Genomic DNA, 14,913 nt, shown 5'->3' on the forward strand with positions numbered 1-14,913 from the left:
GTCACTAGAATCATGCAACACAGAAGGAGGACATTCAGCCCATCGTGCCTGTGCCGGCTCTTTGAAAGAGCTATCCAATTAGCGCCACTCCCCTGCTCTTTCCCCATAGCCCTGCAATTTTTTCCCCTTCAAGTATTTACCCAATTCCCTTTTGAAAGTTATTATTGAATCTGCTTCCATCACCCTTTCAGGCAGTGCATTCCAGATCACAACAACTCGCTATGTAAAAATATTTCTCCTCATCTCCCCTCTGGTTCTTTTGCCAATTATCTTAAATTTGTGTCCTCTGGTTACCGACCCTCCTGCCTGTGGAAACAGTTCCTCCCTATGTACACAATCAAAACTCCTCATAATTTTGATCTCTGTTAAATCTCCCCTTGACCTTCTCTGTTGTAAGGAGAACAATCCCAGTTTCTCTAGTCTCTCCACATAATGAAGTCCCTCATTCCTGTTGCCATTTCTAGTAAATATCCTCTGCACTCTCTCCAAGGCCTTGACATCCATATTAAAGTGTGATGCCTGGAATTGGACACAATACTCCAGCTGAGGCCTAACCAGTGATTTATAAAGATTCAGCGTAACTTCCTCGTTTTTGTACTCTATGCCTCTATTTATAAATCCAAGAATCCCATATGTTTTTTTTTTAACAGCTTTATCAAGTTGACCTGCCACCTTCAAAGATTTGTGTATGTGAACCCCCAGGTCTCTCTTCCTGCACCCCCTTTAAAATTGTACCATTTTGTTTATATTGCCTCTCCTCATTCTTCCTTCCAATATGTGGAGATGCCGGTGATGGACTGGGGTTGACAATTGTAAACAATTTTACAACACCAAGTTATAGTCCAGCAATTTTATTTTAAATTCACAAGCTTTCGGAGATTTTCTCCTTCCTCAGGCAAATGTTTCAAGATCTCCTTGAATCTCATCATAAATGCGTAGGCTTCAAGGAGATCTTGAAACATTTGCCTGAGGAAGGAGAAAATCTCCGAAAGCTTGTGAATTTAAAATAAAATTGCTGGACTATAACTTGGTGTTGTAAAATTGTTTACAATTTCCTTCCAATATGCATCACTTCACACTTCTCTTCATTAAATTTCATCTACCATGTGTCTGCCCATTTCACCAGTGTGCTTGCAGTCTTTTTCTCTAGAACCTGGCCAGCTATCTAAGCCAAGGGTGGCTTTCTTCTTAAAGGAAACCTGGCTGGACCATACCAGCCCCCCTCTCATCAGATCTCACTAACTGACTGTCCTGGAACACAGGGTTTTATTACCTATTTGTTGCTTGGCAAGATGGTCAAAAATCCCAAAATGTAACAGTGTGCATAGGGGGATGTTTAGAGAAGACATTGCAATCTATCCTATCAGTACTTTTGTAGTATTTTTATAATGCAAAAATATCCACTTTTAGTTTGTTCTTGTGACTACAGTCTACTCCTGATAATTTGAAGTTACTAAAAAAAAGTTAAATTCAGCAATGTAATAACATAGCAAAGTGGGAATTACTGTAAAAAAAATTAATTGTCAGATAATTTGAATTGATCAACTTAGATTTTAAGAGCAGACTGCATGAAACTTGTGTCTTAGATGGACACTTCTACATCTTCATGTAATATTGTTTAGATTTTCTTGTGCATCCATTAATTCCATATGCTGAGTTCAGTGGTGTCTTTTCTTCTTAACATTATTTGCTTTCCTTTCTCCCAAGTTGGGTTTTCCTGAATTACTTTATTTCTCTGTGATGTTAAATAAAGCAGTCTTTAACTGTAAGTTGTCCCTATAAGAGGCTCCAGAACTAGCCATGTCTCTAGCCAAGCTGTTTCAGTACAGCTACAACACTGGCATCTACCCGACAATGTGGAAAATTGTCCAGGTATGTACTTTACACAAAAAGCAGGACAAATCCCATCAGGCCAATTACTGCCCTATCAGTCTACTCTCAATCATCAGCAAAGTGATGGAAGGTGTCGTTGACAGTGCTATCAAGTGGCACTTACTCACCAATAACCTGCTCACCGATGCTCATTTTGGGTTCCGCCAGGACCACTCGGCTCCAGACCTCATTACAGCCTTGGTCCAAACATGGACAAAAGAGCTGAATTCCAGAGGTGAGGTGAGAGTGACTGTCCTTGACGTCAAGGCAGCATTTGACCAAGTGTGGCACCAAGGAGCCCTAATAAAATTGAACTCAATGGGAATCAGGGGGAAAACTCTCCAGTGGCTGGAGTCATACCTAGCACAAAGGAAGATGGTGGTGGTTGTTGGAGGTCAATCATCTCAGCCCCAGGACATTGCTGCAGGAGTTCCTCAGGGCAGTGTCCTAGGCCCAACCATCTTCAGCTGCTTCATCAATGACCTTCCCTCCATCATAAGGTCAGAAATGGGGATGTTCGTTAATGATTGCACAGTGTTCAGTTCCATTCGCAACCCCTCAGATGATGAAGCAGTCCTTGCCCGCATGCAGCTGACCTGGACAACATCCAGGCTTGGGATGATAAGTGGCAAGTAATATTCGCGCCAGACAAGTGCCAGGCGATGACCATCTACAACGAGAGAATCCAACCACCACCCTTTGACATTCAACGACATTACCATCACCGAATCCCCCACCATCAACATCCTGGGGGTCACCATTGACGAGAAACTTAACTGGACCAGCCGCATAAATACTATGGCTACAACAGCAGGTCAGAGGCTGGGTATTCTGCGGCGAACGACTCACCACCCGATTCCGCAAAGCCTTTCCACCATCTGCAAGGCACAAGTCAGGAGTGTGATGGAATACTCTCCATTTCCATGGATGAATGCAGCTCCAACAACTCAAGAATCTCGACACCATCCAGGACAAAGCAACCCGCTTGATTGGCACCTCATCCACCACCCTAAACATTCACCCCCTTCACCACCGGCGCACCATGGCTGAAGTGTGTACCGTCTACAGGATGCACTGCAGCAACTCGCCAAGGCTTCTTTGACAGCACCTCCCAAACTCGCAACCTCTACCACCTAGAAGGACAAGGGCAGCAGGCACATGGGAACACCACCACCTGCACGTTCCCCTCCAAGTCGCACACCATTCCGACTTGGAAATATATCGCCGTTCCTTCATCGTCGCTGGGTCAAAATCCTGGAACTCCCTACCTAACAGCACTGTGGGAGAACCTTCACCACACGGGCTGCAGCGGTTCAAGAAGGCGGCTCACCACCACCTTCTCAAGTGCAATTAGGGATGGGCAATAAATGCTGACCTTGCCAGCGACGCCCACATGCCATTAATGAATAAATAAAACTTCTCTGTCCCTTTTGTTTTACAGATATTGAAACCGGTGCTCATGAGGTTTGATGCTAAAACACTAAGTGTTCCAGCCTATTCAGGTAAGTGTCAATAGGGATTTCCTTCATAGATCACACTTGAGATTATACAGTATCCCAAATGTTGCTACATACAATATATTCTTAGTTATAGTCCAGTCTTTCTGCAGTGATGAGGATATTGGAGGAATCAAGGCTGGAGGTGACAGATGTATGGACAAAGGAGGGACTGAGGTTGGGGCAGAGGTGAAAATAAGTAGTCTTGGTAATGGATAGAACCCATTAGGACGGGTTTCCCAGACGTGCTTACGATTTTGACATAAGGACATCTTTTATTTTTATTTGTCGGTTTCCCATCCGACTGACCGGCTGATTGACAGGCTGGTACAATCGGACGGGAGACCAGCCAGGTAAGTCTGCAGGTAAGTCTTTGTATGGATGGTGGGGGGGGGGGCGGCATGGGTGGGTACGGGGGTATGGATGGACACAGGGTCACGGTGGTCGCGAGTCATGGGGGATGGAATCGGGGGTCAGTCACGGGGGGAGCCGGGATTGGGGGTTATTGTGGGAGTCCACGATTGTTGAGGAGGGTCGGAGGATCGGGATTGGAGGATCGGGAGTTGGAGAGGGAGGATCGGAGACGGAGGATCGGGGTTGGAGGGGGGGGATCGGGGTCGAGGGTCCGCGGGGGGAGGGGGGGTGCGTCAGTACATGTAGGCTTGTTGGGCCTGGGGGAAGCACTCCTGCTCCTCTGGGCCCACAAGTTGTGCCTTTGTAGGCACCAACCTGTTAGTCTCAGGCCTTCTCATCTCCTTTCACAAAGTGTAAATCAGAAGGCCCGGGAATCCCGGCCCCCCAGGTTTGAAATCGGGAATTAATGAAAAATGGAGGCCTGAAGCCTCCTCGAAAGGTTTTAAGGCCCGATCCCCCTCTTTGGAGCGGGTTGGTTGCCCACCCCTCATCCCACCCCAGTGAAAACTGGAAATGGGCGGGTTGGGGGCAGGTCTGAAATGGTGGCAATTTTCAATGTTCCCTTCCCCTCCCCACCCAACCCATTTGTTTTTTACTTTGAAAATCGAGCCCTTGAAGTTTAGCTCTGGACACTGAGGTTTTGCATGGTGTGGTTCAGCCTGGCTGGGGAAGGGGTTGATATCAATGGCAGGGAAACACAACTTATGACTTGCTGAAAACTATGGCTCTGGCCTTCCCATTTGGGAACTTTTGACTGATCCATAACTTGATGTTGGGCAGATAGTCTGACTGCATGGAAGTAGTTGTGGGGTGGAGGGAAGTGGTAGAGACATAGAGCTGGGTGCAGTTGATATGATTTTAGTAGTAATGGTTGGAAAATAAATGTTGGCCAGGACACCCACCCTAGTCTACTTTGAATAGTGACATGGGATTTTTTTTTTTTAGCATCCAACTAAACAAGCTGATAGAGCCTTTGTTTAAAATCTGATCTGAAGGACTGCACCTTCAACAATACAGCACTCCCTCAGTACTGCACTGAACTGTTGACCTAGATTATGTGCCATGTCCTAAAGTAGGGCTTGAACCCATAACCTTCTGATTCAGAGGTGAGAGTGCTCACCACTGAGCCAAGTTAATTTCATTGGGGAATTAGACATTTTGACTTTTCATTATGAATCTGGCCAGTTCTAATTGATACTCTGCATAACTACATTTGTTACTTTTTCTTCCTCTGTGGTCCCTCTCTATCTCAATTAGGCACAAGAGTTAGCTGAGTGGGGAAAAACAAAACTTTTATTTGCCACCATTTAGTCGGCCAAACCACAATTATTGAATAAGCAGACTATTATTACACCTCCGCTCAGTCCGCAAGCGTGAGTGACCCTGACCTTCCGGTTGTTTGCCATTTTAATTGGTGATTGCTTTTCCTGAACACCTCCACTCAGTCCGCAAGCATGATCCTAACCTTCCGGTGACTTGCCATTTAAATTCTCTGTCCCACTCCCACTCTGATCTCTCTGTTCTCGGCCTTCTACACTGTTCCAATGAAGCTCAACGAAAGTTCGAGGAACAGCACCTCATCTTTCGATAAGGCATTTTACAACCTTCCGAACTCAACATTGATTTCAGTAACTTCAGATCATAACCACTGCTCCCATTTTTTCGGACAGTAGATGCTGGTAATGGTTCTGCTGTTGCCATTTACAGCTCCTCTAGACCCATCTTTTGTTTCTTTACTTGTCTCATTACCACCCTCCCTGCTTGCACCATCATCGCTTTTGTCATTTAATCACGCCTGCCCTGCACTCTGTCACCTTTTGTTCTTTCCTCCCCTCTCTTCCTCCTCCCCCCCTCCGCTTTGCCTGGCTCTGTATTTGCTTCAAAGCTGTTAAATCTGTAACTTCTTCCAGTTCTGACGATAGGTCATCGATCTGAAACGTTAACTCTGTTTCTTTCTCCACAGATGCTGCCTGACTTGCTGAGTATTTCCAGCATTTTCTGTTTTTATCTCAGATTTCCAGCATCTGCAGCATATTACTTTTGTTCTATTAGAAAATATGCATTTTCTCAGCAAACCTAAAGTCAATTACTAAACTAAATAATCTGCTTTACAATTCCTTCCATGCTTCCTGCATGGTTAGAGATGCAGTATGAACAAAATTAATACAAAAAGAGAGACAATAAAGCAGGCCTAACCTACAATTATCAAAACTTGACATTCCTAATTGGCCAGGGTTTATATTTTTATTGTGAGAGCCAAAAGCCCAAAACTGTAGAAAATATTAAACAAACTTGCATTTTACTTCAAACATTTCCACAATAGTATTTTACTAAGGAGTTCCTACTTGTATACAATGTGCAAATTCATGACTTTGTTATTTGGAATGCCCCCTCCCCCTTACTAGACTAACTTTCCTTCCATTAAGTTAACCCTTTATCTCCTGGTATGTTTATGTTTTCTCTCAAATACCTGCAGATACACATAAACAAACAAGCAATTCAACTGCCTCCAACCATCCAGAACAAAATAAACAAGCAAAGCAACATTTCAAATGCAGTCTTCCATTTAAACTGATACTTAGTTGAGCCATACATGGCAACCAGGAAAATTAGCAAAAACTGACCAAATTCAAAAAAGCTCACCTAGCCTCCAAAAAGCTGACAACTCAAAGCGGCCCCAAATCTATGGCATGTGAAAACAAACAGTTGTACTGAAAGTGCAGTGGAACACGGTTTTGTCATAACTTAAGCTGCAGGTATTTTCAATATTGCAACACCTGTATTGCAGGAAAGAACATGGATGTATGTTTTGCAGCAGTGGCAAATATAGAAATTTCTGTAAGGGAATGTGAGCATTGAAGGCACAGTGCAGGGTTTGGAGGTGTGGGTCCCCTAAAGTTTTGGGATTGTGACACTTTATTTGGTGCATAGTCCAGCATTTATAAGTGTACTCTTTAAGTTGATACAAAATTGAACAATAGCATAAATACAGCAAGTGGAATAGGTTTCCCATTTATTCAATAAATGAATCAATGAAATGAGAATTAAACTCATTTGTTAAGTACAAGTTGCAAATGGTGCAATGTGGTGTAACCATGTCTATTGGAAAGTTACTGTTTCTATCTATCATCAAAATAAATATTAAACATTTGTAATTTGATAGTAATATAAATAAACCAGTATTTTAAAGATACATTTATGTTATGGTATAACTTAGTTGCAGAAGGCTTTCAACATGTACCCATGATGCACAAGAAGTCTCCGAAAACCCTGTTATTTTTTCTTAATATAAAAATCTGTGCGTCATATTGGAGCATAACTAAAATAGGGTGTTATGTTATCAGTAGTCCTTCCCTTGGACTGTGTTGTAAAATATGTTGCTGATTACCGCTGTTCATTAATATTGATTGATACTGCCTCGCCCTTTATCTGATGTGCTCTCTCAGACCTATTTGTTTAAATCCTGTGACATGTAAACTGTATTTCATACACAAATGTGAAAAATAGACCAGAAAATCAAACTGTGAACAGTCTTGAATAATACTTGTATTTTAATACTTCTCATTTCACAGAAACTCTCCGAAAGGTGATTAAGTACTAGTTATTTCTGAACTTTACTTTCATCCGTTAATTGTATTCTTTTTAAAGTTGGCTAAAATGGTGCCGATTACATTTGTGTTATTCACAAAATGCTGCATTGTGATAAGCTAGTAAATTTAGTAGCTTCTTGAATATAACTTGTTCAGACCAAACTGTTGCTCCCTGGCAGTGAAAGGGTTAAAATTATGCACACATCTTTTCTCCCCACCACATGGCCTTCCATACTGGAAAGCTAATAACGCTTTTATTTCTCTCCATATCATTGAGCTAAAAACCTAATCGACTAATGAACTTAACAGTCTTATACACGATTTACAAGACTCAGTGCTGCCTTCATTTAATCGCACTATGGATCCATAGAAATTGTCAGAACAATTTGTCAACTGTGTGCTGAACAGCTTCTATTAGCATAATTTGAAGAAATTGTTCTGGTAACTTCAGTGATTAAGCTCTTAGTGTTATTAACTAATTGAGTAGGACATGTCCTTTATCTTACTCAGTTTACTTTTGTGTTCTGGAGGAAATGTATAAAACAGCTATTCAATTTGCACTATGTGCACATTGCATCATTGGTTCCTATCTTTAACCAGTTTGTTCGGTAAAATACTGTTCACGGTTGGGAAATTTGCGTTACGATTGTCCCAATCATTATGCAATAATCGTGTTATTAAATTTTGTTTGCCCCTCCCGCTTCCCCCATTATTTCCATCCGGTAACTCAAACTAATTATTAACTTCTTTTAAAAATAAAAATAAGTGCTGTAATTAGCTGCTTCTGTTCATGTTCTGCAATCTTGAAAAGAGAGAAAAGCTTTTACAGTGGTGTGTTCCAACTGCTGATTTCTGTAAGAACAAAATGTTGAAAAGGTTACCAGTGATTTTTGAAAGATGCAATGTAATATCTTGTATTTTGAATGCATGTTGAAGTCATTACACCGAGGTATCTCACCATAGAGCGACACCCCTTTGTAAAGCAAAAATTAGTGATTTGCTGAAGTGAGGACATCAGGCACCAATCAAATATCCAACTGACTTAACATGAACAAATCAAAAGCATTTAAGACAGCAACCACCACTAAGGAACAAACAAATACGTTGCAGAAAATTAAGCAATCAAATTGTTTAATTTATTTACACTACCAAATCCTGAACTAGTAAATAGCAGGGAGTGACCGATTAAAATAATTTTGTGAAATTGGTTTGAGCAGCTATCTTTATATCTAAATATAACATTTATAACATAAGAAACTCATAAGAATCAAACTATTGAATAAAATGATTATTACTCATAAGATTTACTTGTGTAGTCTTGTAAGTTCTTGGCAAAATGTCTTCATAGAGAGACCTACCCGATTGTCTGGAGCCTGAGGCTCAATTTTGAGTATTTGCCTGCAGCCTCATTTATTGGGTAGGGCTTTTTGACTTTTTTTCTTATATTGGCCTTGGTTCCTCCCAATTGACTGCAGTTCATGTCAATTCAGTCAAACCCATTTCCTCGTCATTTTTATTCCACCCACCCCCTCTGGTAAAGTCCCTATGGTCATGCTCCCTGCATCGGCCCAATCTGACCTGCCCTGACTCATTCCTGGACTGCTCCAACCCACCACGAGTCCATCACAGTGAGGCCTGCCCAACACCCAGTTGTTTCTGACTGGCTTTGGGTCATTGCCTTCCTGTCATGAACCGCCCTAGTCTTTCACAAACTACCCCACTACCCATCCTGAGACATGTCTGCCTCTCCCTTCTCAATCCTTCCTGAGCTGTTCCTGCTGGAGTCCTGTTCCATCTGTGGTTCTTTTCCTCAGCTCTGTTCAGCTGCTCTACTCAACTTATCACAAGTACAGTTGGTAACTGTAGTTTGAGAGCTGAACACAACAGTAACTGAGGAGAAATCCGTGGTTGGGAGCGGGGGTGGTGAGAATGGGAATAATTCTGCTCGAGCTGGGCTGGCAACAAGTCCGGGCAGTCCGAGATTTACTTTGGATAGGCCAGGCTGTGAAGGTCTCCCATTTACTTACTCTGCCTGCACACTCACCTGCTCATCCGAAATGGTTCCTGACCCACCTGCTTTCTTGCTCACCATGAGTCATGTCCAACTGCCATCTTCCAACTGCCCCACTTGCTTACTTGCCCAGACTGAATATTTGCCAGTTGACCTGCTCATTCACTCAGCTCAAGTGCTCCATGGCCCATCCACTCCATGTGCTTGGCATTACAGCACCTCACTCAGCCAGGCGAGGTGCATTTTTTGACCTGGTTAGACCACAGCTGGAGTACTGTGTTCATTTCTGGACACCGCACCTTAGGAAGGATAAATTGGCCTTGGAGGGAGTGTGGCATAGATTTACAAGAATGATACTTGGACTCCAAGGGTTAAATTATGCGGAGAGATTACACAAATTAGGGTTGTGGAATTTAGAAGATTAAGGGGTGATCTGATCGAAATTTTCAAGATATTAAGGGGAACTGATAGGATAGATGGAGAGAAACTATTTCCGCTGGTTGGGGAGTCTAGGACTAGGGAACATAGCCTAAAAATTAGAGCCACGACTTTCAGGAGTGAAGTTAGGAAACACTTCGACACGCAAAGGGTAGTAGAAGTTTGAAAGTTTCTTCTGCAAATGGCAGTTGATGCTAACTCAGTTGTTAATTTTAAATCTGAGATCTCACCACTCACTTGCCCATGTTGATTGCTTTCAAGCACGCCTCCTCCAACTGCTTCCTGAGTGGCTTGCTGACATGCCATGAGTACTTCCTAACCTGCTACCTCTTCCCTCCCTCCCCACCTGCTGCCTTCAGAGCTTTTCAACCTGCCTGTTCAGCCTGGGTGCTAACCTGGCCTGCCTGCTTGCCTGCTCTTCTGTCCTAAGTACTTCCTGGTCCACTGCTTTGTGAGGAGTGAAGGAGGAGAGTGGCAGAGAGTGACAAGTGAAAGAATGTGAGAAAGCAAGAATTGAAAGAGCAGGATGAAGGGAAAGAAAAAGAAAAGTGAAGGGAAAAGAACAAAAGTGGAAGAGGAGGAACGAAAGAAAAACAAGTGAAAGAATAGAGCAAGACTTTTTTTTGGAGGCTTAACAGTATCATCTACCCTAGAGTTGCATGGAAGGCTGAAAGTATTTTGATGGGTTCAACCCAAAAAAAGTGAGTTAAATAGTTTTGGTGATACTTCATGTTAAGGAAGGACATGTTGTTTGAGCAATCTGTGAACAAAGTAACTTTAAAAAAAAATGTATTAAATTGCTGCAAGATTGTAATATATTGTCTCGTTACATTAGATGTACTCATCTGGCCTTTCCCAGGAGATGCGTTGACCACACTTTATTCATACTTTTTCCCCTGTGGCGCCATCTAAAAGTGTTAACTCACTTTCTTCTCTGTGATGCCTCTCACCTACTACCTGATGCTTCTTCCCACTGATGCTATCATACTGCTGTGTGCCACCTCCAGTTGAGCCCTCATGCTCCATTCCCGAGTCTGCCCACTCCCACATGTGGGCCAGCAATTATCATTTGGACCAGTACGCAAAGCCCGGATGTGTGTCTCGGAATACTTCCAGGCCCCATCTCTTCCAAGTTTCAGACTGGTTCAGTTGGTAATGTCTTGGTTCTAAATCAGAATGTTCTGGGTTCAAGCCCAATTCCGGGATTTAAACGCACAATCTAAGCTGACACATCAGACCACTGAACCCAATCACATTGAGAGGTGAAAGCCTCTGGTTCGAAGTCTCGTTAAAGAAAGATTTCTGTGCGCCATACTTGCATATAAGCGGTAATTGCAATAAATGAAATTGCAATAAACAAACTTTTCATAATTTGAAGTATAGGGCAAATACGGGCCTTTAGAAATGTTGCGTTAAAATGAGTATTGCAATTAAGCAAGTTGCAAATAAACAGGTACATCAGAGACACAGGGAAGAGAGGAGACAGAGAGATGAGAGACTTCCAGAAAGAGTGAAACAGAACCAAGTTGAGTTGAACAGAGTGCTAGATGCCAGAGAGAGAAAAGGAGAAAGCCCAAAACACACAGAATTAAAATGGGAAAGAGGTAGAAACAGTTTCTAGAAGAGCCTTTTTGTCTTTGACCAATGCTGCAGAAGATCAATTATATTATACATTGCATGTTATATGGTATAACGCATCTATGTATTCGCAGACTTGCTGAGCAACATAGCAGGAGACCTGCCGGTATCTTTTAATTCTGCATTATCTAATCACAAGTTATGTCTTAGGTGCAAAATAACAATTTCATTTTTAAACTTTTGCAAAAAAAAATACCTTTTTGATGTACTGAGAAATTTGCGAAACAACACTAGAACTTACATAATCCAATGATAAAAATGTTCATAGGAGCCTGTATAAGCATAAATGATGAGTGGTTGTGTGGCCACATAAATGATAAATTGTGCCTGAAATACTTTTACCATGATCATATATGTTTGGGATATTTAAACTGAAAAATGGCATTTCATTGGTCCTTATGGACATCCATGGTAACAGTCTGTATCATTACTGACATTCAAACTTGTTTATCTTCAAAAGGAGCAACAAGGTAAAGCACATTATTGCAACAATAACAAGAGTTCCATTTTTGGGGAGGGAGAACGTGCGGAGAAAGGAGCAAGAATTAATTGGAGGATCTGTTCCATTGTGTACAAGCAGTATGGAACTGTGTTATTTATTTAGATAAATTTGTGGTTCACGTTGTTCCACCCTCTCGACTGAAGGAGGACAGTGTGGAGGCAAAAAGACTCTAAAATGGATTTGCGAAAGGGGAAAATGACCAAAACCAAGCACAGCTCACCTCCTCATTAACAACCTCGGATCATTTCTTATCCAGCCCTCATCTAAAGAGAATTTGGTCTGCTGTTACTGCTCAGTGATAATTCCTATGAATCAGATGAACATCCAACATATTTGGGTGATTATTAGAGGCACATATGGATACTGAGATTTTAGAAGAGAAGTGAAAATCTAGTTGCAGGTGCTTCACAAAATGACAACCAGCAACTGTCTTGGGGAGGGAAAATGAATGAACAATTTGAACAATTAATTCTCAGGGCAGCCTATCACTTCAACTTGCTTGTGTCAGACTGCTAGGCCGAATGCTATATGGAAGCAGAGTATTCTGCATTGTGCTGTTAGTCATGTTGACTTAACAGCTATTAGTGTTTTTTCTTGACAACAAAGTTGTAATTTGCTTTTGGGTGGTGGTTTTTCATAGCTGAAGAATGCATTAGGTCAGCCCAAGAAGGCCATTACATTATAAAGGTAAAATTAATGGTGACCTTGTGACTTAATGAATTGCAGCTGAGAAACTGCTGTCCCTAAAGGAACAGGACTGGAATCCTTTTGTGCAGCAGCTGTGCTCGCTGATTGATGCTGGAGAGAAGACGGCAGGGGCACCGAGAGCCAAGTTGAACTTGATGTGTTATCTCTGCACGGTGACTAGTCACAAGGAAGTTGCCACAAGACTAATCGACTCACAGCTGGTAAGTGACCAACTCTTCAAAGTTTGATGACTGACTGTAGATTCCAGGCATTCCTTTAGTGTGCCAGATGCATTCTTAGAATTGTGACTTTATTTTCTATTCTTAATAACTTGCAGATGCCCATTGCATACATAAGGCCCTTTTCATAGAATCATAGAATGATTACAACATGGAAGGAGGCCATTCGGCCCGTCGAGTTTGTGCTGGCTCTCTGTAAGATCAATCCAGCCAGTCCCACTCCCCAGCCCTATCTCTGTAGTCCTGCATATTTTTTCCCTTCAAGTACTTATCCAATTCCCTTTTGAAAGCCACGATTGAATCTGGTTCCACCACCCCCTCAGCAGTGCATTCCAGATCACAACCACTCGCTGTGTAAAAGAGTTTTTTCTCATGTCACCTTTGGTTTTTTTGCCAATCACCTTGGGCTCGATATTACCAGGGCTGTGGGTTCATGGCAGGGGGGCGACTGGTGAAATCAGTCTGCCCCGCGCGCGTTCGCAGCCTAATTGGATCCACTTACCTGTTCTTCCAGGTTCCCTGCTGCTGAGCTGCGCGTCGGGCGGACTGCGCATGCGCAGTAAGGTCTGTCAGCTGGAGGAGCTCTATTTAAAGGGGCAGTCCTCCACTGACAGATGCTGCAACAAATAGGAAAAATTACAGCATGGAGCAGCCCAGGGGGAAGGCTGCTCCCAGTTTAATGATGCCTCACTCCAGGTATCATTAGATGGGGTGAAGAGGAGGGGGAGGACAGAGATCTTCCCCCCGGTAAGTGGGAGGAAGCGGCCTGCCTATGCCACCAAGAAGGCCTGGCTCGAGGTGGCAGAGGAGGTCACCTGCACCACCAACATATCGCCCACCTGCATACAGTGCAGGAGGCGCTGCAATGACCTAAGTAGGTCAGCCAAAGTGAGTACACTTACTCATTCCCCTACACTCCGTCTGCCACATCACCGCCCCCACCCCACATCTCCTTCTGCACTGCCAACACTACTCTGTCACATCACCCCTCACACCCACTCAAACTTCATCCTCATCTTACCTGCACTTAATCACCTCACCAGTACTCATCCCGCCACTACCACCCAACCCAATCCTCATACAATCTCATGGCTCTATCTCATACTGACCCTCTCATGCATCTCTCTAACGGTCAGCCTCACTCAACCTGCCACAACCTGTGCTGCAGGCATAGGGCATGCATCACGTATGTGCAGGAGGAAGCGTAAGGCAAAAGTGTTGTGAGCATGAAGGGGATGCACAAGTGTGTTTGAGGGTTTGTCATGGATTTACTTATATTTAATTTCTGACCAACTCACATCGCATATTATATTGGCACCACTACTGCCACATCTTTGCGAACCTTGTCTGGTTTGTGCAATAATGCCCTTTCCTAAGGATCACAATGAAGACCCACACCTGATGCCACCCATTGTGTCACTGCAGAGTGGGTGCAGTGTATTTTCAGGGCTCTTTTGTGCAGACAACTGAGAGACGTCGGCGATGTCCCCGGTGGCACCCTGGAAGGATGCAGAGGAGAAGTTGTTGAGGGCAGTGGTGACTTTGACAGCGACAGGTAAGAAGATGGTGCTCGGGCCAGCCGGGAGCAGCTCGGCCTGAAGGAGGCTGCAGATGTCCACGACTACATGTCGAGTGACTCTGAGCCTCCGTGTGCACTGCTGCTCAGAGAGGTCCAGGAAGCTGAGCTTCGGTCTGTGGACCCTGTGGCGAGGGTAGTGCCCCCTGCGACGTATCTCTCTCTGCGGTTACCCTCCCTCCTGCTGTGCAGGTGGATGTGTCACAGCACTGTGTTGTGGAGCTCCACGTGTCAGAGGTGGACGGCTTGGCCGTCGAGGCTGGTGATGCTGTTCGCCCTCTGAGGAGGTCATGACTGCAGCTACGGCGGCCCCCATCCGGAAGATGTACATCTGAGGGGGTCCACAAGGTAGGTACATGTCTCTGGACCCCGGGGTAAGTGTGTAAGTTGGTGAATTTGATTGTCAGGAGGAGGGTGGTGGAGGCCAAACTTCTGTCCCAAGTGACAGAG

The 14,913-nt window shown here is 43.6% G+C and overlaps 1 protein-coding gene across 2 annotated transcripts in view; it reads left to right on the top strand.

Moving 5' to 3' along the window:
• ulk4 (unc-51 like kinase 4) overlaps positions 1–14,913 on the top strand; it is a 548,729-nt gene that overhangs the window by 62,106 nt on the left and 471,710 nt on the right. For both annotated transcript variants that reach the window (XM_068001818.1, XM_068001817.1), the window contains exons 14-15: positions 3,314–3,374; positions 12,688–12,869. In XM_068001818.1, the coding sequence (XP_067857919.1) occupies positions 3,314–3,374; positions 12,688–12,869 (243 nt within the window). The remainder of the gene's footprint in view (positions 1–3,313; positions 3,375–12,687; positions 12,870–14,913) is intronic.

Source organism: Heptranchias perlo, chromosome 2, assembly GCF_035084215.1.
Source record: "Heptranchias perlo isolate sHepPer1 chromosome 2, sHepPer1.hap1, whole genome shotgun sequence".
Classification (NCBI taxonomy): Eukaryota; Metazoa; Chordata; class Chondrichthyes; order Hexanchiformes; family Hexanchidae; genus Heptranchias; species Heptranchias perlo.